General features: G+C 45.1%; 1 protein-coding gene across 3 annotated transcripts in view; it reads right to left on the bottom strand.

Moving 5' to 3' along the window:
• Positions 1-26254, bottom strand: part of LOC126990594 (DNA-directed RNA polymerase II subunit RPB2-like) — a 78260-nt gene that overhangs the window by 9842 nt on the left and 42164 nt on the right. For all 3 annotated transcript variants that reach the window (XM_050849280.1, XM_050849278.1, XM_050849279.1), the window contains 3 exons: positions 20479-20665; positions 17341-17624; positions 7059-7170 (listed from right to left, as the gene is read on the bottom strand). In XM_050849280.1, the coding sequence (XP_050705237.1) occupies positions 7059-7170; positions 17341-17624; positions 20479-20665 (583 nt within the window). The remainder of the gene's footprint in view (positions 1-7058; positions 7171-17340; positions 17625-20478; positions 20666-26254) is intronic.

The raw sequence follows: 26254 nt of genomic DNA, 5'->3' as shown, positions 1-26254 counted from the left end.
TGTGGTGAGCGCCAACACGATAGATACATTCAAGAAGAGGTTAGATAAGCTCTTGGATGGGAGGGGTATGGGGCGTTAGTTTGGTCCGTGGTCTGGGCGGCATGTTGCGCTGTCTCGCAAGACCTCCTTCCTCCTCCTCCTCTTGTTGCGGGGGGAGCCCGACGGGTGGGTGGTGGGGGTCAAGGGAAGGCAAAGCCCTCCCCCCGGTTAAGAAGGTGGGGGTGTCGAGGCGGGGCGAAGCCCCCCCTTTTAACTTAGGTCTTGTTGGTTTCCCGAAAATGAACTGACTCTGCTGCCATTAGAGGGTGGTAACACTGCAGCAGAAAATACATAATTAACAACTGGGGCAGGCCTCTCGGTTACTGGAGTGGGCGGAAGCCCACTACTGCAGCCCACACCACACTGTCATGGCGTCGTGTAACAAGTCTTCTGATGGGATATTTCCGAGGGTATTAAAGGAATTAGGTGATGTACTCAGTGACCCACTAACCGACATCTTTAAGATGTCAGTAAATACTAGTTATGTGCCCAGCCTATGGAAAGAAGTTAATGTGATGCGGATTTTAAAAAGGGGGACAGGTCAGCTGCTTCTAACTATCTCCCAATTAGCTTAACATCGGTTATAGGCAAGATGCTGGAGTCCATAATAGCCAGGAACATTCGGGAGCATTTAGAGAAACAAAGCTTAACTCACGACTCACAGCATGGGTTCATGAAAGGTAGGTCATGCCTCACCAATCTCTTGTCATTCTACAATAAAGTATTTGAGATGAAAATTATGATGTAATCGATCTTGATTTTAGTAAAGCATTTGACAAAGTTCCTCACCAACGACTGTTGCTTAAATTACAGGCTCACGGAGTAGAGGGTAAAGTTTTGAACTGGGTCAAGGCGTGGCTTAGCAATAGGAAGCAAAGAGTGCAAATCAATGGTAAAAGATCTGACTGGGGATGTGTTAAGGCGGTGTCACACTAGCACTTTTTCCGTCGATTAATGCGATTTCCGTCGATTTTTCATCGTTCCGCATGAACTTATCGCATGAATTTGTCAGACGATCAGGATCGTTTCCGCCTGCAAATTTCCGCCTTTGTTTACATTTCCAAGACCAAGACCGAGACTTTCTGCGTGGCTTCAATCTGTCTCAAACGCTCTCCTGCAGTGACAGCCTTCCTCATCCTGGTGTCACTTCTGGCAATGAGAGGTGTCACTAACTCCAGAAGTCTGTGGTACTGGCTCTTGTCCAACCTGATCCAATTCTTCAGAGTCTCATGATCCTCTAAACTCAGCTCTTTTAACAGCCTGTGGTACACACTTTCTCTTTCCCGACGACCCAACCATGAGCGCATCCATGCACGCTTTTTGGCTTGTTTAGCTCGTCTAAGTCTCACAATACACAGTATTAGGTTCAGAGCAGCGTATCTTTGCCGCAGCGTGGACTCCATGTTTGTTTACATTCCTTGGTCTGTGCCGACGGAAAGTTTCAGACAAAACACCGTTTGTGTGTGACAGGCCGCAGCCAAGATATCGACGATTTTCAGAAAAACGACAGAAAAAGTTGACGGAAAAAGTGCTAGTGTGACACCGCCTTTACGAGTGGGGTCCCACAAGGTTTGGTATTAGGTCCACTTTTGTTTATTATTTATATCAATGACTTAGATACAGGAATTAGTAGTGATGTCAGTAAGTTTGCAGATGATACCAAGATCGGTAGAGTAATTGAGTCAGACCAGGACGCTAGTATTCTCCAGGGTGAACTCAACAGACTGTATGACTGGGCGGATAAATGGCAGATGGAGTTCAATGTAGGGAAGTGCAGTATTCTGAGTGTAGGTAGGAACAACCCCTCATATAACTATTGCTTAAATGACACTCTCATAAGCAGGTCTGGGTGTGAGAAAGATTTAGGGGTCTTAGTGAGCTCTGATCTCCGTCCAAGGGCACAATGCATTCAAGCTAGAAATCGAGCAAATAGGGTACTGGGATTTATTTCAAGGAGTGTAAGCAACAGAAGCCCCGAAGTCTTCCTCAAACTATATTTAGCATTAGTTAGACCTCATCTTGACTATGCGGTTCAGTTCTGGTCACCTTACTATAGAATGGATATCAAAATGTTAGAATCGGTGCAGAGGAGGATGACTAAGATGATTCAGGGGTTGAGAAACTTGCCATGTGAGGAAAGACTCAAACAGTTAAACTTGCATTCTCTAGAAAGGCGAAGGGTGCGTGGAGACATGATCGAGGTTTATAAATGGATGAAGGGCTTTAATAAGGGAGACATTCATAAGGTTTTGTTGGTAAGAGAACCAAGTAGGACACGAAGTAATGGGTTTAACCCTTACATTACGGCGATTGTTTATATAAGTGCGCTGTCACACACCCCACCCATACGGGGATCATATATATAATCATCACACTCTACACTCCCTATGTTTCAAATATACCGCCAGTTCTTGACTCAGAAGAATGGTGGAGGCATCTGGCATCCATACACACACTCATTCGTCTCTACGCGCAGCCTACCGAAGGCCACAGATCATTTTCCACTTTTGTTCGGAATACATCTGGCATGTCTCGTGATGCGTCAAGCAGTTCCTCTGCTCCGGGCGGAAACAGACCGCGAGCGAATCAAAGTGACAGTGACTCTGATGACTGCTATGGTAGTGACATTGACAGAGGAGGGAGGGGCAAGGAGAGAGAGAGAGAGAGAGAGAGAGAGAGAGAGAGAGAGAGAGAGAGAGAGAGAGAGAGAGAGAGAGAGAGAGAGAGAGAGAGAGAGAGAGAGAGAGAGAGAGAGAGAGAGAGAGAGAGAGAGAGTGTAGACGAGTGAGGCGGAGGTTAGGTCACTTCTAGCAGCTGTGGACGATAAAAAGGCAGTGGGGCCGGATAACATTAGCCCACGCCTACTTCACCAGTGTGCTGCAGAGCTGGCCTACCCACTCGCCACCTTGTTCAACAACTGCCTGAGATCCAGCCACTGGCCTAGTGCATGGAAAGAGAGCAGAATAGTGCCAGTGCATAAGAAGAACTCAAAGGCCGAAGTAAAAAACTACAGACCAGTATCGCTATTGCCGGTGCTGAGCAAAGTGCTTGAAACAATAGTGACAAAGCAAATCACCCAGCACCTGGACAAGCACCACATACTAAGCACGAAGCAGTACGGGTTCAGACAAGGCCGCTCTGCTGCTGACCTGCACTTACTGCTCTCTTCCAAGTGGAGTGCAGGTCTGGACGAAGAAAGAACCTCCGCTATAGTGGCGCTGGACATCGAGGGCGCCTTTGATCGCGTGTGGCACGCTGCCCTTGTATCAAAGCTCTGCGCCGCTGGGATAGGCGGGCCCCTCCTGCAGCTCCTTAGGAACTATCTTAATCACAGACACCTCAGAGTTGTGGTTAATGGACAGTCATCGGAAAGACAGCCCATCGCAGCAGGTGTCCCCCAAGGAAGCTGCCTTGGCCCTCTGCTTTGGAACGTGTACATAAATGACTTACTCCATCTCATCCCTCCTGCTATGGCATATGCGGATGACATCACACTGTTCCAAAGCTACGGGCCGGGGGAGGAGGCGACCACAGTGGAGCAAATGAACGCATCATTATGCCGCATCGCAGCCTGGGGAGCGAAGTGGCAAGTAAAGTTTGCCACTCACAAGACGCAGCTTCTCTACATCACGAGAAAAAACTCAGACCTGCCCCTGACGTTCGACGGGAAGCCCTTGAGCCAACAAGAGGAAATGGAGGTCCTGGGGGTCACATACGACAGCAAGATGACCTTCAGGACACACATAGAACGGCTCGCCAGGGAGGCCTCAGGGAAGCTGGCTTCCCTAAGAAGAATGTCGTGGCTCCTCGACGGCAAGGGGCTGGAGGTGCTGTATAAGTCACAAATCCGCTCCTCCCTTGAGTACGCGTGCCTTACGTGGGGTGGGGCGGCACACAGGCACCTCGCCCACCTGAACAGGGTGCAGGACCGGGCGGAGCGGCTAATAAGGAGCAGCAGCACAGCCTGGGATCCACAACTGCAGCCGTTGCAACACCAGTGAGATGTGGCAGGCCTGACGGTAATGTTCAAGGTACAGCAACTAAGGCAGCCTCATCTCCAGGAGCTGTACCAGCAACGCCGCCGGAACCTGGTCACCACTAGGGCAGTAGTGTCTGCCCCCGAACAACTGCTCCAGCACTGCAGCAGGACACGGCACTACCAGCGGCAGTTCCTGTACACCTACGTCGGTTTGTGGAACACTCTCCTTGCCTCGCAGCAGAACCTTGAGGGCGCGACTCTGCAAGGCTTCAAGGAATGTGCGCACCAGTGGCTAATGGCAGGTCAACGTAGGTGGAAAGACACAAGGCAGGCCTTAAGACAGGCGGCTGTAATGAGGCTGCCTTTGGCCTATAGTGCTATCTGTACTTAATTTATTATGTAGCACTCCTATATTGTGTAATAGTGTAAATAAAAAATAAAATAATAAAAAAGAGAGAGAGAGAGAGAGAGAGAGAGAGAGAGAGAGAGAGAGAGAGAGAAAAGAGAAGACAAGAGGAGAGAGGAGAGGAGAGGAGAGGAGAGAAGAGAAGGGAGGGGAGGGGACGAGACGAGACACGACGCGAGACGAGAGGCGAGAGGTGAGACAGGAGGGGAGGGGGAGAGAGAGAGAGAGAGAGAGAGAGAGAGAGAGAGAGAGAGAGAGAGAGAGAGAGAGAGAGAGAGAGAGAGAGAGAGAGAGAGAGAGAGAGAGAGAGAGAGAGAGAGAGAGAGAGAGAGAGAGAGAGAGAGAGAGAGAGAGAGAGAGAGAGAGAGAGAGAGAGAGAGAGAGAGAGAGAGAGAGAGTGTGGGGTGCTTCCACGCGACACGTCGCGGCCACAAGAAAATCCGCAATATTTTGGGTTGTCATAACTTTTTTATTATTATTAGGAGAAGTTTTATTGCTCCACCATATATACTACATGAATATACAATTATTGCATAGAAGAAAGACACCATTTCCACCTCTTTTAAATGTCTAAATTTTCCCCGTGCACAACATCCAGAGAAATATATCGCCACCTGTACTCTAAGGGTTGAACTGGATAAATTCAGATTCAACAGGGACATAAGCAAAAATTGGTTTACTAACAGGGTGGTGGATGAGTGGAATAGGCTTAGCAGTCATGTGGTTAGTGCCAATACAATTGTCACATTCAAAAATAGATTAGATAAATTCATGGACAGCGATATTAGGTGGGGTTAGATACACGGGAGCTTAGGTTCAAAGGAGCTGCCTTGTACAGGCCTACCGGCCTCTTGCAGACTCATACGTTCTTATGTTCTTATGTTCTTAAGTCCCGCCAAGCAAATAAAGAGACTTTGCGCCTGCGCATCTCATTCACGATACCTTACCAGGATTATATAAATTAACGATCAATAATTATCGCTTAATTTTATAAATAAAGACGCTTATTGAAGTAACTATTAAGCAATGTGTATAAAAATAATTGTAAGAAGTCTGCAGTCACCTGTTGCCATGACAACGCTGACCACTTTCTTTTCTGTGATCGGTGATCGTAAGTTAGTTTGTGAAGTTCCGATCTCCATAGTCCGATTACATTTCACAAAGATGATCCAATCTTTGCATTCCGATCACAAATTGCTGTTCCGACAGATCGGAAGATCAGATGATCGGAAGTGCCCAGCTGTGCATCTGCAACGCCTCTACTGCTATCCTTCCTCTCTTTCCTTATACTGTCTTGGCTGCCAACACCCCCATTAATGTTTGCCTTCTATCCTTTAGCAACATACATGGGATATCAGAGAGGAGGGTACGCAGTGCTGTAAAGAAGAGTACGGGAACAGGTACAGTGTTGGGTGATCAACGTGGGAAACGTACACCACACAACAAGACCAAACACGAGGTTAAGGAGCTTATAGAGGCTCATATTAACCAGCTGCCTACCAACACCTCCCATTACTACCGAGCTAAGAGTGTACACAAGAGTATTCCTCCCTCCTGGATCTAGTAGAGCAACCCTGTATGAAGATTACATGAGGTGGCTTCACCGTGTAGCAGCGATGGGCCAAATTTGTGCCATGATATAAACCCCAAAAATAGATGATACATAATCTGATCACAAATGCTTTGATATATATTATGAAATGGTTTGTGTGGGTAATGATTTTTTCTCATTTTTCTCGCTTAGAGGGACCATTAAGAAACATGATCCCCGCTGCTACCACCGGGTTAACGAACAAGACAAAGGTCATCTTAAGGCATCTTCTCGTGTGTATACCGAGACCTTTAATACATTCAACATCGGGATTGTTGAGCCTCAATACCAGTCCTTCTACACGGATCTCTTCAGAGCCCGGGACCAGATACCTACTCAGGTGGAGGGAGGGGTGATCAGGGGGATGACTCTTATCCCGACGACCCTGCCACCAACTACCCCCCCCTCCCCTCAAGTTCATCATGGAAACATGGAGATGCAGGCAACAGAAAGCCTATTGGCTCATTACGAGGTTGCCTGCTTTGGTGATTTAATCTGCTCAACAGCCACTTGGGGCTTGAGGAGCAGATGGAAGCACGTGTTTGTTGTCTTCCCCTGCACTGCTGGCCACTCACACTATAATAATTAATTAATCTAAAATGTGTGTGTCAACAGGTATTTTCAGGTCTCCAAACGTAAAATATTTTCCAATTTCATAAATTTGGGAAAAAATTAATATATCAGCCAAACAGGCTGATATTTACACATAGTGCATATATTACTGCATATTTTAGTTTGTATATTTAAATTAGAAAATATTACAATATTTTAGGTTTGGCTACAGAATAAGGTAAAAAAAATAAAACAAAAAAAAATAAAAAAATAAATAAAATTTACTCAAATTATGCATAAAATGGTAGACCTAGACTGGATGATTACTTTGATATATAATAATAATGCATTTTGTACAATTACATACAAATTATCATGACATAACTTTAAATTGCATGTACTCAAAACTGGTATTTCTGGGCTACGCCCTTCTGGCACGGGACGCCTCTCAATGATCCCCTCCACAGACTGGTGCCTTGGTCACTGCTCACCTCTGATACAATGATGTCCATTTGTCGCCTCAGCTTCCGCAGCGCCATCATGAGTTGTTCTGCATCACGGTGGATGCCAACCCAGCATCCATTCACAAATATTTTGGTGGCACTGAAAAAAAAGCATTTTAGACAAAATATAAATTTGTTTCAACACTGCAAAATACAGTCGGCATGGAAAAACTGTCAACACCTGCCGACGACACATTTTTCCGATAACATTACACTCTTGTTTATCTATGCACCAGTGGTCACAAAAACTGCCTAACAATGACCACATCCCCCCGTGTTTGGGCGAGGTGCTTCCTGCTTGCGCTCCCGTTTCCTCAAACATCGTTCACCCCTTCTCGTGATATCACTCACCCTTCGCTACAGAATGGGGCCTGCTAAGCTGAAAATGGAAAGTTTTGTTTAGTCAGCACAACATCTGTGGTCATATGCCAGAGAGAGACAGAAGGGGAAGGAATTATAGGAGAAGGGAACAGTTCCCAGGAGACGGGACACAACCCCCGATTAATACCTGGTACCCATTTACTGCTGGGTGGACAGAGGCGTAGGGTATTGGAAAAGCCGCCCAAATTTTTCCACTCCGCCTGGGAATCGAACCCGGGCTCTCTCGGTTGTGAGCCGAGTGTGCTAACCACTGCACCACGAAGCCCCCAAAGCTGAAAATGGAGGAAAGAAGTGTCATACTGGCTTTACTTCGCAAAGGCCACAGCAGTGTTACCCATTTTTAAAGTGTTTACTTTTTAACCCATAAACTGTACAATTGAGATTCGGGAATAGCTCCTGGGTGCGCAATAAATGGCAAAACAATAACCAGCTGGAAAACAATTTTTAGTATCACAACACCCAAGAGAGACATGTTGAGCACCAAATAGTGCAAGAAAAATAATAATAATTCACTTAATGTGGCAATGACGGCGGGATAAGGGTTGCGGATATGAGGCGACCTTGGGAGCGCTGGTAGTGACGGGGTAGATTGGACGGTGGCAGAGGGAAGATGACACACGGTACAGTCTCGTCTGAACATTCTCTTGCCGCTAATTATTCATTCCAGTTACAACAAACAAAATATATCACAGGAAACATCACTTTGTCAATTTCGATAATCAACCTCTTGCGCATCATTGTCAAGAGGCCAGTCATTAGTCACACCAGCAATATTCTTGTCAAAGTTATGAATGTCTGGCACAAAATCTGATCCATCAGACCAGACGAATGGAGTACGCGTTGTCTCGCGTCTCTGAGGCTCCTGTTCTCCCTCAGCCTCCCCCTCCTCTCCCACACCAGCTGACACCCCTCCCTCACTCAGTTCATTAGCTGAGTCTTCTCTTATACCCCCACTGTCGTTTTCCTCATCTTTCTGCCACTCTGAATCATCGGACAGTGATGATGGTGTCAGTGAGTGACTAGGCTAGCTAGCCGAGGGGTAGCCGTTATAAGTTCACTTTAGTTCTCTCTCTCACACGGACATTAAAAACGTGTGAATGTATTTTAACTATATTAACAGTTTTACACAAAGTTTACAGTTTACATGAGCGAGTCGCACCAAATGAGAGCTAGCCACACCACTCTGCGCGAAGCAGCTGAGCACCGCTCGCCACCGGCTGCCCGCTGTCTTCTCCCCCGTCTTCGCGTTGTTCGCTCGTTTTATTTGCGTGTTAGTTCGTCCAGAAGGGTGTGGCTTCTGGTTGATGACTGCTGATAAAAGTCATCATTTGCTGATTCTTGCATTAGCTCAGCATGTGTTCCCACGGCCAAAAGCACGACGTGTTGTTAAACATCCTGTTGTGCAACACCAAACGGGTGTCGCAACATACAGTCATACATTCATATACACATGACGATATATTACATCACTCGATCCCCTAAAAGTCACGACCCCACGACTCACCCCACCTTTACAAATTGCCGTACCTACCCATGTTACAGTCGCCCAAAGTGTACTAGCTAAGCGTGGTCTTGTTACAGTTGCTTTAAAGATTATCACACAAGTCAGAGCCCGCCTAACGATACAACATCGGGAAATGCCAATGCTAATAATCATGGAAGTAACAAGAAGTGGGTAATGTACATACAGGTTGAGGTAAATAGGGCTAGAATCGTGGATGTGGAAGTTGAGTACTATTCCGAGAAAACAAAATAATAGCTCGAAAAATTATTTACATGATACATCCTAGAAAAATCAAACTGACTAAACTGTCATTAGGATACATGGTAATGGAGCTATTTGGAATAGTAAAAAGAAAAAGGAAAATCCCTTGAAGAAGATCTGCTACACACTGAACCTTTGCGTCACACCTTGACACAAAATTGTCACAGAAAAACACTCATCCGTTGCGTGACAATTAATTGCCAGTGTCGTTACCCTCGGCACGCCTTCGAGATGGGCGGGGTTTTCAACAATAGATAAGGTTGTGTGAAAAGAGGTAATGTTATCCATAGAGTCTCCTAATAGTTACAACGTGATAACAAGGACAAGTCTGGAGAGCCTAAGAAGCATCGGCAGTCAGCACCACTAACTCCTGATACTTCATTTTTTAGGTCTACAGTATTATAAAAGAAAATCCTGTCACAAAATCGGAAAATCAGTGTTGTAACAAATCTCACTGAAACATAACTCCAGCATAATTGATTAAAGTAATTCCAGCATTAATAAACATCAAATTAAAAAGACAAATTTCCACCTATCCCTCGATCGTAACGAACGTGGATGACTGACATCTGTGACGCCAAAAATAATTCCCGTAACGGGTAACAGTGGTATGTCAAGTAAGGGTAAGTAAGACTTGTCTGCTTACTTCCAAGGCTTACAGATGTTACATGCTGGTTACAATAAAAGTTAGGGACAGCATCTGCTCAAGTTTAGTTAAGTCTGTCATTGCAGAGAAAAATGTCTGTTTCAAGCAGAAGCAGATGAGGTTCAAGGTTAAAAAGTACCTATCCTTATGTTAGTCTACACCAGTGGTTCCCAACCTTTTCTAGTTTGCGGCACCCTTGGCAAGCCTTTCAAAACTTCCCGGCACCCTTATAAGGAAATACATATTTAAAATCTCCGTTGTTTTTTTATTATATCTTAAATTAGTTTTTGATACTTAGGTAGAAAGCGACAAACACGGTTTTAACTTATCTCAAGAATTGCAAATGATCACAAATTTACGACGTGTTTACATTTGGTATTACAGGAGAAAATTATTAAATTTTGCTTTTGGTGTTATAAAGCATAGAGAAATTCATTACTAATACTTCGTAATTAATAAAAAAAATAAAAAGATGAACAAACGACTCACGAACTCAGCTAGTTAGCAATACATACCAGGTATGTATTGCTAACGAGCTGAGGGAGGAGGATATGTCATACCTTCTGCTTCCTTTGCGTCACCAATCAGTACTGAGACATTCTGGGCTCTGGCCAGTGGCGACTCGCTGTGCGCCCTGCCCTGTACGTGTGTCATACGCGTCAGTCTACAACCCTCACTCCCCTCCCTCCCTCCCACTCTCCCGCCAAGCTGTTCTCTCCAGTGTCCGTACAATTATTACACAGCAAAATCATATAATTAGTATTGTTCTCCTGGATTGTAATTTTCCATAAGTACAAATTATTATACAAATTCAATGAAAAGTAGCTAAGTTGAAAATTCGATCGCTAAATTGTGCAGCAGCAGCAGAAGCAGAGAGAGTGAAGTTAATGCAATTTTTTCCCCTGAATTTTGGCGGCACCCTCAAAAGATCTCACGGCACCCCTTGGTGCCGCGGCACACCGGTTGGGAATCACTGGTCTACACCCTCGGTTATTACGGCTCCAAGTAAATTAAGAAGACTGACTGCCTTGCATCAACTCAGCAATAAAAGAAAATAGTGGGTTAGAGTGAAAAGTATTACTCAAGCACTCCCCTCTCGCATGAAAAAGATGCAGGCAAAAGCTCAGGAACCAAATATAAATTAGTAAATGCGAGGATGCAGGTTATAGTCGTGTGGTGGAAAGATAGACAAAGCAGCGTCAGGCTGAACCTCAAGCCAGCGCTGGTCTTTGGAGACGATCACTATGCACCATTCCGTGTAAAAAAATAGATCATAAAGCTCAAATTTCCCTCCACCTATTTATCTGACTATTTTATGCCTAAACTACGGGTAACAGAACACACCAAGGAATCTTTTTGATTACCGCTGGTGACACCCAAAAAGGTTTAGGTCAGAGGGTCACGAAGGCCCCCCTCCCCGACGAACATGTCGACGGCAAAAGAAGCTTCAAAAAGGACCCAAAATTACTTTAAGTGCCATAAAAGTTGGCTGATAAAACCGTGTAGGTTGCCAGTGGGGCTGTAGGCAAGGGATACTGCACTCCTTCGAAGAGGAACTTTAAGGACAATCATGTACACAAGGAACTCTAGCAATAATCCAGCATTAGCTACAGAAATGGTTTCTCCATCTGTCCAGTTTCTTTGTTTAATACACAAGATCAAATCAGTAGATAGCCTATAGGCGTCCACTGGCCTGTTAAAAAGGCCACTCGTTTGCACAGTGTCCACAGCAAAATTTACACCCTTTACGAGGCTGTGTTGCCCATCTTCCCCAAATGTTTCAAGAAAAAGTGACCGAAACGCATCATAATCCTTCCGTCCTGTGAACGCGCTCCTGTTTATGAGGGCTGTGCTCCCGTTCCCGGGATTGACCTTCGAGCGGCTGAGAGATTTTATCTCCCGGATTTGACACGAATGAAATGTCCATGACAATCTCACTTTGAAACAAGAAGTCCCTGGCCGAGTAATCTGCCTCCCTTGCTACCTGCGAAAGGCCTAACTGCTGTTATTGTTAGCAGGTGATTAGGGGCAGAAGCCATTGTGGGATTAGTAAGGTAAGTAAATACCTCTTGGTTGCTCATGCAGCGTAAAAGAAGGAGAAAGCACCCTTTGAAGACTGCTACCACTCCTTACATGACAGTTACCGTTATCCTTGACGGCACTGTTCTTTTTCCTTTACCCACTCCTTCTAGTCCTCAGTGAGAGCTTGTAACTTCGGGTCAGGTTTCTCTGCCATTAAAAGAGTTACTAGTAAAATGAGGAGTAAAATGGTAAAAGAAAAAAAAATATCGCTGCAAAAATAATTAAAGTAATAATCATTCACCGCTAAGTATGTGCTCACTCCTCCCCGATGCTTCTAAAATGCATAATAAAAGAGGAAAAAGAATAATGAGTGAGGCTTACCAAGACAAAACTTCTCCACTGTGCAATAAAACACACAAAAGAAAGGAGAAAAGAAAATGAATGATTATACATAAAATGCATAACAATGTTACTCAAGAAAAATATTAATCATCCACACGCCAGAAAAAGCAACAGCTGAAAAATCTAAAAGATTAGATACAGGTAACTCTCGATTTACGCGAGTATTGCGTTCTTGGAGAGGTCGCGTAAATCAAAAACAATGTAAATCAAACAAGAGGTAGGTTTTTGTCGAAAAATAAAAACCGTATTTTTCAGTGTATAGCGCGCACCTTTTTCACATAAAAAATGCCTGAAAGTTTAGCCCTGCGCCTTGTACGCCGAATGTACAAATTTTTAATGATTTTTTTCTTCTTTGGGGTGTTTTCAAGGGTCTGTTTTTTGTCTTATCCAATAACAACGGCAAACTTTCCTTTATCATTGTATATAATCCTTCATAGTCCGTGGCTGTCTCATAATATGTTACCATAGAATACAGGGCGATCTAATAACTACTATACAAAATTGAAATCGATGGAGGATTGCCCATGCCTTGTTATCCCGTTTTTCCGTCGGGCGCCATTTATATGATCTTGATCTTGATGTCACAGGTGGCTTGATTGTATGACTAAGGAGCAGTACAAGCTACATAAAAAATCATATTGGAAAAAAATATCCATGTGTTCATTATTAATTATTAATATTAGTGAGAATAATGGGGTAAATATGATATCAGAAACTGTACATCATGAGTCTTGTACGAGGAGATATTTCGCGCAATACCAGCCAGGCCGCCATTTGCATTGTTTACAAACCACACAGCCACACCCATACAACAAACAGCTGCATGGCGCGTGTCACCAGAACCGTGTGAATTGTGTCTTGCCTAGTTCTCTGTCATAACCTACCAGTGATGGTGGGAATAATATGCTTATTCACTTCATTCAGTGGAGAGAGAGAGAGAGAGAGAGAGAGAGAGAGAGAGAGAGAGAGAGAGAGAGAGAGAGAGAGAGAGAGAGAGAGAGAGAGAGAGAGAGAGAGAGAGAGAGAGAATATTCATATCACCGAGATATCCACTCAGGCATACAGTCTCAGCCTCACTCGTGTGAGGAAGAAATGAGGGACACCATGAGTGGCTAGCTAGTATTGGTACCGGTACCGAGCAGTTTGGTACCGGTACCGTACCATATAGCTAGTACCGTTAGTACCGGTACCTGCCCACCCTTATTGTTGAGTAGCGTGGCAGCGTGGGTACTGTATTGTTGTTCAAGTGGCGCGCGGGAAGAACTGAGCTCTGCTGTGTGGCCGCGGCGCTATGTGAGTCCAGTTGCGTGAGACATCTGGTGGCCACTCCATAAAATATCGCGTATAATTGGAAAAAACGTGTAAATAAAAAAAAAATTGGATTTTGGACCCCGCGTTATTTCAAAAACGCGCAAACCAAACTCGCGTAAATCGAGAGTTACCTGTACGGCCCCACACGCCGAAACACGTGAACATAATAATAGTAATTCACCTGAAATCATGTTACAAGTGCTGTAATTACGGAAACCGTATCAATGTATAGTGTCAGCTAAAATGTGCTAAAAACCTCAAAGACAGCAACTCGATGCCCCACTACTCAGCACGCTCGCGTCCTTCGCCTCGCCGGTGGCTGGGGCAGGGCTGCAGGGGCGGCAGGGTCTGCCGTCCGTTGTCTGGTAGCAGTGGTGGGATGGGCGGCGGGCATAGTAGCCCACGGCCAAAAGCACGACGTGTTGTTAAACATCCTGTTGTGCAACACCAACCGGGTGTCGCAACATAGTCATACATTCATATACACATGACTATATATATATTACAGCAGCAGAGAAGTAGCAAAGAGAGGAAGGTCTGAGAATTGTGTTCGTAATGTCATGAAAGCATCCAGGCCCGTACCAGGAGTTGTGATGGTTGAGCCGCGTATTTTCCCTTCGGCAATGTAGGCACGGCCTCAGACCGTGCCTTCAATCCTTACCACAAGTCGCTTGGGAAGGTAAATGCACATACACACACTGCAACCTTCTTTTCACCTCCCAGATATAATGCACGCACACACATACAAACACACAGTGCTATTCATGGAGGTATAACACCTCCATAGTGCTATTACAGCCATAATATTGTCCATTTCATTCCGTCTGTCCACTCGTGAACGTAGATGTGGCACCTGCACATTGTGAGTTTGTGATTGCGTGAAGATCATTTGAATGTTTGTGCATACAAAAAATCCTCAAACCATCGTATATGAACCGCAAACAGAAGATTTGCATCGATAATATACCATACAAGGACACGAAGAAACAACTTGTATATCAAACAGTATAGTTTGATCATACTCGAACGGTCTATAGCCTTTCAAGATACTCATATTTCATTCCATTAAGGGATATAAAGTGACATACGACTCTGCAAGTGTCTATACATAAGGAATTTTGATGTTGCATGTATAAATAACATGGGTAGCCTAATATTCGAGATAGCCTTGCATTGCATTCAACATTTATTATTTATTATTTAATGTTTTTTCCATTATTAATCGTTACTTACATGCAGTAAATTATTAACCCCTTCAACACGAGGACGCGTATACTGCATCCTTGGGTGCCCCGTACCATATCCGAGGACGCGCATACTGCATCCTGGCTCGCTTTAGCCAATATACAAGTTATTTTATCTCTATATTTATGCTTACATCTCAAAATTATCAATTAATTTATGTTCCTTAATGTGCACCATTTAATTGTGCGTGTTTTCATATATAATACATGATTGTGTTGAGTTTATGGCTGAAAACTTGTTACAGGTAACTCTCGATTTACGCAAGTATTGTGTCCTTGAAGAGGTCGCGTAAGTCAAAAACAATGTAAATCAAACAAGAGGTAGGTTTGTACCTTTATTGCTTACTGTATCACTCTGACTCCTCTCCTTCTCGTGGTTCCTCCTCTGGCTGCCCTTCCCCTCGTGGTAGCACAGCAGCGAGGGTGTTGTTGCTGTTGTTGAGTAGCGTGGCAGCGTGGGTACTGTATTGTTGTTCAAGTGGCGCGCGGGAAGAACTGAGCTCAGCTGTGTGGCCGCAGAGCCATGTGAGTCCAACTGCGTGAGACATCTGGTGGCCATTCCATAAAATATCACGTACAAGTGATAAAACGTGTAAATTACACATTTATTTGGATTTTGGACCCCGCGTTATTTAAAAAATGCGTAAACCAAACTCGCGTAAATCGAGTTACCTGTATAATCAATAGCGACCTTTGAAATTTGGCGAGCGCGGCGATCCTGGATACAGCGCGGGGCGCTGTTTTGGCACGGCCATAGTGAAGGGGTTAAGATACCCTTTGTTTACACTTACAGAGCCAGATGTCTTAACTGAAATGATAGAGAATTTGAAAAACCAAAGATCGTTAGAGAATGTGAGCCACGAAGGTTCCCGCCTGCTGGATGGTTTCTCTGTGCTTTGAAGGCGCGTGCTGTTGTTGTAAACAATACAAACATATTCGCTGCAACTATAATATATGACTTTCCAATTAGGGAAAATATTTTCTCAGGTTGTTTTAACTGAACCGCAACTATTTGCCACACCAAATTTGAAAAATAAACATATTTTTCCTCGAACGTATGAGAGATGACACAGGGTAGACCGTGCCTTCCCTTTGTCTCTGCCCCAGACCTTCGTTTAAAAAATGCTAGTGACTAAAGGTGCGAACCGTCCTTCCCTTCGATCTTTGTCGCTAGACCTTTGCAACTCTTGGTATGGGCTCCAGTGTCTTCGGAGGTGTTACTCCCAAGAAAAAAAGAATGGGTCGGGAAGGAAACGCAAGACAGGCCAGAGAACTGACATGCTGCTCCAACGTGAAGTGCTGAAGGACCCTTTAATCACTGCCAAGGAATAAGATAGGCATAGAAATGTGCTGGGAGATGTTGCAGTAATGTCATGCTCCGAAAGTTGATTTGCTATTCTCCTCTGCATGTATCGAAACACACGAGAAATTAATCAAGACCAGGTGAGGGTATTCGCCGGCTGCCTGGGATTGAACCCGCGACCAGCGTGACGGGAGAGCCACTCCTTACCGAGTTGGCCAAAGAGGTACCCCACTGGCTAAGTGGGTTATGGGAGGCTCCTTCATCAGGCATAGTCGCCGCACTACAGTAACACCTCCGAAGACACTGGCTGCTTTCATGACATAACGATCACGCTTCTCAGATCATACTGTCCTTGATACTTCTCTGCTGCTGTGGCCTTCGCAAAGCCAGTATGACACTTTTTTCCTCCACTTTCAGCTTAGCAGGCCCCATTCTGTAGCGAAGGGTGAGTGATATCCCGAGAAGAGGCGAGCGATGTGTGAGGAAATGGGAGCGGAAGCAGGAAGCACTTCGCCTGAGCACGGGGGGATGTGTCTGCTCCCACACAGCCTGCCCAGCAGTTACTGGACCAGTGGCCCTCGCTAATCCGTTGCATTGAAAATTGAAAGCATGGAGATGCCAGGTGGTCATTGTTGGCCATATCAGTAAAGTTTTGTGACCCCTGGTGCCTAAATATACAAGAACGTAATGTTGTGTCGGAAAAAAGTATGTCGTCGGCAGGTGCAGACATTTTTTCCGCGCCGACTGTATACTAAAACAGCAAAGTATTAGCTTTTTACACTACATATGCAACCAACCAATACAATCTTGAGAGATGATCAACTGCAGGCAGAGCAACTCAAGACTGTGGCTTAGTTTTCAGCATACATTTTTTTTATTCATGATTAAAATGATGATGAAAGGCTATGAGTCACTGAAAAAGTTGGAAAGTTTTGTTTAGTCGGCGCAACATCTGTGGTCATATGCCGGAGAGAGATAGGAGGGGGAAGGAATTATAGGAGAAGGGAACAGATCCCAGGAGACGGGACACAACCCCCGATTAATACCTGGTACCCATTCACTGCTGGGTGGACAGGGGCGTAAGGTATCGTAAAAGCCGCCCGTTTTTTTCCACTCCGCCCAGGAATCGAACCCGGGCTCTCTCGGTTGTGAGTCACTGAAAATATTGTAGCAGTTAACTCAAAGTGTGGACTTACTCTTCTATGGAAGATGGGGCTATTTCTTCCAAATTTTCCATGGACCATTCCTCCAAAAACTCCAGTATAGGGGCTGGCTGGGACCCTAGTGATATGCAGGACATGAGGGCCAGGTTTTTCACTAGACCAACAGCAGCTCCCTCAGGTGTTTCAGCAGGGCAAATCATCCCCCAGAGTGAGTTGTGCAGCTGTCGAGGCTTTGCAAGTTTGCCATCTCCGCCAACTGGTGAGTTGACTCGACGAAGGTGAGACAACGTGGAGGCAAATGTTAAGCGGTTCAACACCTGAAAATTATGTTTTTTGGGGTTTTACTTCATAGGAAAATATAGAGTAAAACTAGTAAATAAAGCTTAGGTAGTTGGCAAGTCTCGTTTAGTCACCGAGTGTGCTAACCACTGCACCACGAAGCTCCCAAGGAAATGTGGAGATAAAGCTTCTGAAGCAATGAAGAAATGGTTTGAAAAATACAAGAAAAAATCTTCACTTCACAATCTGATACACCCATATTTGCAGATTCACTGTTCATGGATTTGCATTCGCAAATTTCCCTCATAATGCACCTTTAAGGCAGCCTCAAAGGAAGTTTTGTGGTGCCACACCAAACATTCATATGGACACTGGCCGGCCATTCCTAAGGGAAGAACAATGTATACATGCATAAAGCAGCTTATTGATCCACTTCACAGGTGATCTTCCCCTGACACCCCTTCCCTCAATCCTTCTCTCATGCACTCCCATCAAAAATTCATTCTCCTTCGTTCTCATCACGTGTCCAAACCATCTCAGCGCACGACGCTTCAGCCACTCAACCACTCCACAATCCACTCCCTTTACTGTCATACCCATAGCTGGGCACAATAACAGAAAACCTTATTCCCGATAACCGATAACTGATAATGGAAAACCTTATCGGTGATAACCGATATTCGTTAACTGGAGACACAAAATATAGGCGATAACCGATAACTGATACCCGATATAAATCCACAATACTAGCTAGCAATAAGTCCGATAGGTGAAAACGATACTATATTGATATTTCAAATAAAAAACATAGATGAATTCAAATTTAATTATCTGTATTTTAGAAAACTTACAAAACCTGAAAACCACACGTTGACACGTACATATGGACGGTAATACTAGAAATGCCTGAACCAGTGTTGTGTTATTTGGCGTCCCCATCGTTAAAGGCTGGCGCTGGTCTCCCGTGAACTGCGCATGCTCAGACCAGCAAGCGTAGACCTGTACAGTCTCACAAAGCTTTTTAACCATAATTAAGAGTTGCCGGAAGGCTGAATCAGACATACAGTACCACTACCACCATCCTCGCTGTTTCTAGAATGACGCTCTGTACGAGTTGTATTTATATGTAGAGTGTCGTTCTAGAAACAGCGACGATGGTGGTACTGTATGTCTGATTCAGCCTTCCAGCAACTCTTAATGTGTTAAAAAGCTTTGTGAGACTGTACAGGGCTACACTTACTGGTCTGAGCATGCGTAGTTCACGAGAGACCAGTGTTAGTAAACAAAAGCGCCAGCTTTTGATGATGGGACACCAAATAACACAACACCAGGTGCCTTCAATACCATGGCATGCTCACAAACGAATATGGAATATCAAATTTGATGCAGTGAATAATCATTTTAGGGGCAAAGTTAAATGATTTCTCTCTTTGATATGAGTATTGATTTTTGAGTCTAAAATATAAAAATAACCGAGTGTTTTGATGTTGATGATCTAAGAATGAAATCTCTTCACCGAAGATATTTCATACCCCGAAGTTTTTTCATACAACACCGGGCGCCCGGGCCACACATGCGCAGTAAGGAGGTAACATTTTTTTTCTGAGGCGGAAAAAGAGCAGCGATTATCGCTAGTTTGGTTACAAAAGTAACGAAGATACCGATATATATTTAAATAAGTAGTGGATGGCTGATAACACGATTTTGTAATCAGCGATAAAGTATCGCGATAACTTATCGTGATAACGCCCAGCTATGGTCATACCCATACCAAAGCTCTCGTTACTTTCTCCATCACTTCCTGAAACACCACATGCACCTCTTATATAACTCAAATCCACTGCATGTATCCTCAATTGCTGTGCTACGTTCTATGTCCACGTCTCTGACAAACGACAGAGTTGGCAGGATCAAACCGTTCTATATTCCCCTCTTTACCTCCATGCTCACCTCACCTCACCTTCCATACTTCCATAAAAGTGTCCCAAAATGTTTAAGCTCGGTCACTTCCTCCATTCTCTTTTTCCCTAGCTTTATCCTACACTGCAATGTGTTCTCTGCACTAACTCAGTATGTTTTTTCAAAATTAATGGTCTGCTCTCTTGGCCTCTCAAATATCATAACCTTACTCTTCCCAGCATTCACTTTTAGCTTTCTCCTCTTACACACCCTGTCAAACTCATCCACTATCCTCTGCAGTGTTCCCTCATTCTATGCCATCAATACTGTTATCATCTGCAAACAGGCTCGTCACCAATGACTCCTCTGTACCTCTCACTTTCAGCCTTGGATGTAATTCCCCCACTGACTTTCATTTCTCTCATATACAACCATCCATGTACACATTAAAAAGCAACAGAGACATCACACACCCCTGTCTCACACCCACCATTCATGCAAACTGAGGCACTCGCATCCTTATAGAATTATCTGATTCCCTCCAGCATATGCCCTCCCACACTATATATCCTTAGAACATCCCACAACCCCTTCCTGTCAACCCTGTCATATGCCTTCTCTGGGTCCATGAAAGCACCAGACAGCTTCCTATCATTCTAAAGATACTTTTCAACTTGCATTTTCAGTGCAAATATTTGGTCCACACAGCCCCTCCCTTTCCTAAAACCCTCTTGTTCATCGCCTACACTTTTCTCAGTTATTTTCTTCATCCTCTCATTTTAAACCCTTCCTTACACTTTTCCTGCCACACTCAGTAGACTTATTCCCCTGTAACTATTATAATCACCTCTGCTTCCTTTCCCTTTGTACAGTGGCACAACAGTTCACTAGCACAAGAATACATTCATAGAGGCATTTTTACAGTCTCCTCTGATTGTACAGGCTTTCATTTGTCAAAGTATTGAAACCTTTGATTTGCTGCAATATACTAACCTGTGACACTCCAGCCCTGGCCTGATAAGCCTTCTTCTGGTCTCCCCAGTTTCCAGTAGCAAGGGAGTACTTGAGGCCGTCAGTGATCAGTTTGGGCTTCACAGCAGCATCTAATCCATACTCTTGCCCTTTGTCAAGAAGCTTCTGTGCATGCACTCGCACCTCTTTCATTAAGTTTTTGAAGAGTCTGAAAAGTGAAAGAAAAAAAGGACTGATAAAAATCTTAATCATTCATAATTATTTCCTATATACACACAAAAAATGGAAATCTATAGGTAATGGGAAGAAGGAAGTGGCAAGTAAGATTGTGTGACAGAGGCTACAGGCAGATGTATAGAAGGAAGTTGGAGGAATTACTTGGAGGAGGCAGTGCAGGAAGAGGACACAGTACTGGAATGGGTGAGGCACTGAGGTATTTAAGAGTTCATTGGTTTGGGCAACTGAGGAAGTAGATGGATACAGGGTGTGTAGAAGAGGAGAAAAGGGAATGCATAGTGGACAGCTGAAATAAAAGACACCTGAGGAGAAAAGGATGACCCAATAGAAAATGTCAGAAAAATCTGCCACAAGATAATATGGAAGGTACAGTCGCGATATGAAGTGATGTCGCCGCTCTCAAAATGTTTTGTACGGGAGCATTTGAAGGTAACTGAAGTGATGTGTATTTATTGTTTATGTTATAATGTTCCCTTTTAATGATAATCTATAATACGTTGTGATGTAAAACACGGTAAAATAACATAGTAGTACCTGAGTTACAATTATACATTCATTCAATTAAAAAATGCGACTGTGAATGTCATGTGTTGTCTTCAGTACTGAAGACATCCTTGAAATGATTTACCTCACGTCGTGTGCTTATCCTTGCAAAACCGTTGTTATACGTTGTTCAGATTTAGGTGATATATATATATATATATATATATATATATATATATATATATATATATATATATATATATATATATATATATATATATATATATATATATATACAGTAAAACCCCGATTATCCGAAAGCGGATTATCCGAAAAACCGGATTATCCGAAATTGATCTGGATAATGCAATTAAATTTTTTTCTTTTCTATACTAAAATGTTATAAAACATCAAAAATAAATAAAAGTAACTACATATGTACTATATTAACACATTTAAAATTGATAAGAACAGTTAAAATGAATATGCTTTCTAATACGTATTGCGAAATAGCTTGTAACGAATAGATCAATGTATTAGACAAAAACATTAAACAAACTCTCAACAACACCACGTCCGCACCTTCCCCAGCAAGGACGTAGGTGCGAACGAACAAACTACTGCAAGACTACTCTCACACGTACTCTCAAGACAACGACACAAACGACTCCCTCTCCACTCCATGCCACATTCCCTTCCAACATACGAAAGTTCGCGATAATATGAGTCATCATACTGTGTCTCCACCTGCACGATGCATCAAGGTCACACTTGCAAGCTTGCACAACCATTCACAATCGCACTCTGCAACATTCACAATTCAGATCTGCAACGCTCACAAGTATCAACATACACTGGTCCAGACAAGGAGACACACAGACAAACATACAATAAAACATTTACATCACATGTTTTAAGCGTACTACTTTGTTTAGCGTAGCGTGTGTTTGTTTGGTTTCATTGTTTACATCGTCAGTCGGCGGCAGTCGCGTCACACACTAGCTACATGTGTTCTAATGAGAAAATAAGAACCAAGGTGCAAGATCAAAGTGATATTCATCCAAACGAGAAAGCAAGACACAATGCCGACGATCAAACTGGCGGCGATCAAAATGGCGGCCATAAATCCGGATTATCCGAAAATCGGCTTATCCGAAGAGGCTTCCCCTTCCATTTCGGATAATCGGGTTTACTGTGTGTATATATATATATATATATATATATATATATATATATATATATATATATATATATATATATATATATATATATATATGAGTGGCTGCGTGCGACAAGGGGCCAAGCGCCAACCACCATGAAATTGAGTTAATAGTGTACTTAGCTCTATAATTTTCCCTTCTTCTTAGAAACAACAGTAATATGATCGTAGCTCTGCTGTGCGTGCAGCAAACGTTGATTAATCATAGTAGTGTGTAGCTCCTCAACCATGTCATTGCCATCACCGTCTCATTCAGTAAATTTCACACATTTGCAGAGGCAGTTGTTGATAATTGTGGTTAATTCTAACACAAAACATTAGTATACACTATTGTTACCCAAAAATTATCATCATATACATGAAAGTGTAGCAGTCACCGCTCAAATTCCGTGTTCCTTCCCCTCAGTGACAAGAAAATGGGGTGCTGCAAAGAGAGACTAAGATTCTCAGTGTTTTCATGTAATGTCCATCGTCACTGTGTCTGCCAGTCTGTCTTGTCGCGTCTTCATCGTTAACTTTCCTTGTATTCGTTTACCTTTGACTGTCCGTCCACGTTCTCTTGTTGTCCACCGTTACACATTGTTCCACACATACACCAACACTTAAATGTTAACCTACACAAACAACATTCACACAAACGCATACACAAACAAACACCTATCATATGTGTTGTCCTTGTCGTGATGAGCTGTGTAAGTTTTGTCCAATAAAGCAACCCTGGCGGATATGACTTTCTCTATCCGTGAACCGATTAGCACTTAGAACACTCGCTACCACCAACAATTGGTGACCCCGGAGTGTTGCTATGGTTCAAGGTGGCTTATAGCCGGTGCCGTTTTAAGGGCACTCTCTCCTAGAGTGGAGGACCTGGGCAGGGTAACTTGTCCATTCGTCCGCCCTCTCCTGGGCAAAATCCTCACCTCCATTCGGGTTCGTGGGGCTGAGCACTCAGGTCGGGAGAAACGCCATAGGCGTAGTTGCCACCTTCAGGGTTTTCCCCCGCCCTCCCCTAGGCGCCTTCTGCGCCTTCCCCAGGCACCCTCTGTGCCTCCTCCAGGCACCCTCTGTGCCTCCTCCAGGCACCCTCTGTGCGCCTCTTCCAGGCACCCTCTGTGCGCCTCTTCCAGGCACCCTCTGTGCGCCTCTTCCAGGCACCCTCTGTGCGCCTCTTCCAGGCACCCTCTGTGCGCCTCTTCCAGGCACCCTCTGTGCGCCTCTTCCAGGCACCCTCTGTGCGCCTCTTCCAGGCACCCTCTGTGCGCCTCTTCCAGGCTCCCTCTGTGCGCCTCTTCTAGGCTCCCTCTGTGCGCCTCCTCCAGGCATCTTTTGTGCCCCATGGTGCTTCTCCCGGCGCTCACCCACCCACCCCCACCCCTCCTCCTCCCTGCTTTTCTGCTGGTCCGGCGACTGAGACACGCACACCGTGTGACACACTACACAGACTCAGTGAACACTCAAACACAATGCGACACATTACTGAGACACAGTGCCACACACTCAGTGTACACGCCACACACAGACTCGGTGTACACGCCATACAGACTCAGTGTATACGCCGCCACACACCACACAGACTCAGAGAGACACGCAAACACAGTGTGACACCCCACTGGGACTATTAGCTGCCCCCTGGATTAACCACCGCCTCCTGGATCTACCACCGCCGTCTTGGATTATCCTACACTTGTGGATCCTTGTGTATAGTGCAGTGTGTCCAGCAACAGTTCAGTGCAGCACGTCCCCAGCAACAGTTAGTGTCACAGTGTTACCCACTAAGCGTACAGTGTTTTGTTACAGTGCCTTTTTGAACACTGGTTCACTCCCCGAGCCACAGAGGCCCCTGGCACGTGCCAGCGCCTACAGTACACGCAGTTCGTTTTACTCTCACGGACTGCCGCGGCTCCTGGCACATCTAGCGCCCCTAACTTTTCAACTCGCTGTGGCCCCCGGCTCGCTGGCATCTAGCGCCTTCCCACGCAGTCGTTCGACGCACTAATGACTGCCGCGGCTCCTGGCATATGCTTGCGCCCCTCAATTCTCAACCGGCTGTGGTCCCTGGCACGCTGGCATCTAGCGCCTTACCACGCAGTCATTCGACGCCTCACGGACTGCCGAGGCCCCTGACACGCTGGCAGCTGGCGCCTTTAATACACGCAGTCGTTCTACTCACCGACTGCCGAGGCCCCTGACACGCTGTCAGCTAGCGCCTTCACACGCAGTTCCTCGACGCACTCTATGACTGCCGTGGCCCCGGCGCGCTTACGCCAGTGCCTATTGCCCATCTCCACGCCGCCGACTTCACCATACCTGACGCATTTACATGCAACTCTTCCTCTACTACGGCGGTGTCCTTCAGAGCACCACTCTTCTGCTCAGGACCCGTCTACGTGGTTCGCGATTCGGGAGTGCGGATTCAAGCCTTCCAGGATCTATTAAACAGCCAACCACTCAACTCACCGCAGCCCACCTTACGCAGCCCACCTTACGCAGCCCACCTCACGCAGCCCACCTCACGCAGCCCACCTCACGCTGCTCAACTCCTCGCTGCTCAACCCCTCGCTGCTCAACTCATCGCTGCTCAACACTTCAGCTCGACTTACCGTAGCTGTCCTCACTGCGCTACTCATCTCAGCTCGACTCACCGTCGCTGTCTCCTAGCCGCTACTCACTCCAGCTCGACTCACCGTAGCTGTCTCCTACGCGCTACTCACTCCAGCTCGACTCACCGTAGCTGTTGTCACCGCATAATTCACTCCAGCTCGACTCACCGTAACTGTTGTCACTGCATTACTCACTCCAGCTCGACTCACCGTAGCTGTTGTCACTGCATTACTCACTCCAGCTCGACTCACCGTAGCTGTTGTCACTGCACTACTCACTCCAGCTCGACTCACCGTAGCTGTTGTCACTGCATTACTCACTCCAGCTCGACTCACCGTAGCTGTTGTCACTGCACTCACTCCAGCTCGACTCACCGTAGCTGTTGTCACTGCATTACTCACTCCAGCTCGACTAACAGTAGCTGTTGTCACTGCACTACTCACTCCAGCTCGACTCACAGTAGCTGTTGTCACTGCACTACTCACTCCAGCTCGACTCACCGTAGCTGTTGTCACTGCATTACTCACTCCAGCTCGACTCACCGTAGCTGTTGTCACTGCACTACTCACTCCAGCTCGACTCACCGTAGCTGTTGTCACTGCATTACTCACTCCAGCTCGACTCACCATAGCTGTTGTCACTGCACTACTCGCCCCAGCTCGACTCACCGTAGCTGTTGTCACTGCATTACTCACTCCAGCTCGACTTACTGTAGCTGTTGTCACTGCACTACTCGCCCCAGCTCGACTCACCATAGCTGAACTACTCAACGCAACTACTCAGCGCAACTTACCGCGCATCTCGACACAACTCTACACAACGCTACTCATCGCAACGCATCACCGTCTGCCACAGCGCCCCAGCACCAGGGAAGATTTCGTTCCTCCTTCCTCGTCACTGGGGGGGAGTAATCTGTAGCAGTCACCGCTCAAATTCCGTGTTCCTTCCCCTCAGTGACAAGAAAATGGGGTGCTGCAAAGAGAGACTAAGATTCTCAGTGTTTTCATGTAATGACCATCGTCACTGTGTCTGCCAGTCTGTCTTGTCGCATCTTCATCGTTAACTTTCCTTGTATTCGTTTACCTTTGACTGTCCGTCCACGTTCTCTTGTCGTCCACCGTTACACATTGTTCCACACATACACCAACACTTAAATGTTAACCTACACAAACAACATTCACACAAACGCATACACAAACAAACACCTATCATATGTGTTGTCCTTGTCGTGATGAGCTCTGTACGTTTTGTCCAATA

Source organism: Eriocheir sinensis, unplaced genomic scaffold, assembly GCF_024679095.1.
Source record: "Eriocheir sinensis breed Jianghai 21 unplaced genomic scaffold, ASM2467909v1 Scaffold18, whole genome shotgun sequence".
Lineage (NCBI taxonomy): Eukaryota > Metazoa > Arthropoda > Malacostraca > Decapoda > Varunidae > Eriocheir > Eriocheir sinensis.
Note: the sequence above shows the minus strand (reverse complement) of the source record. Positions and strands in the feature narration are given on the sequence as shown.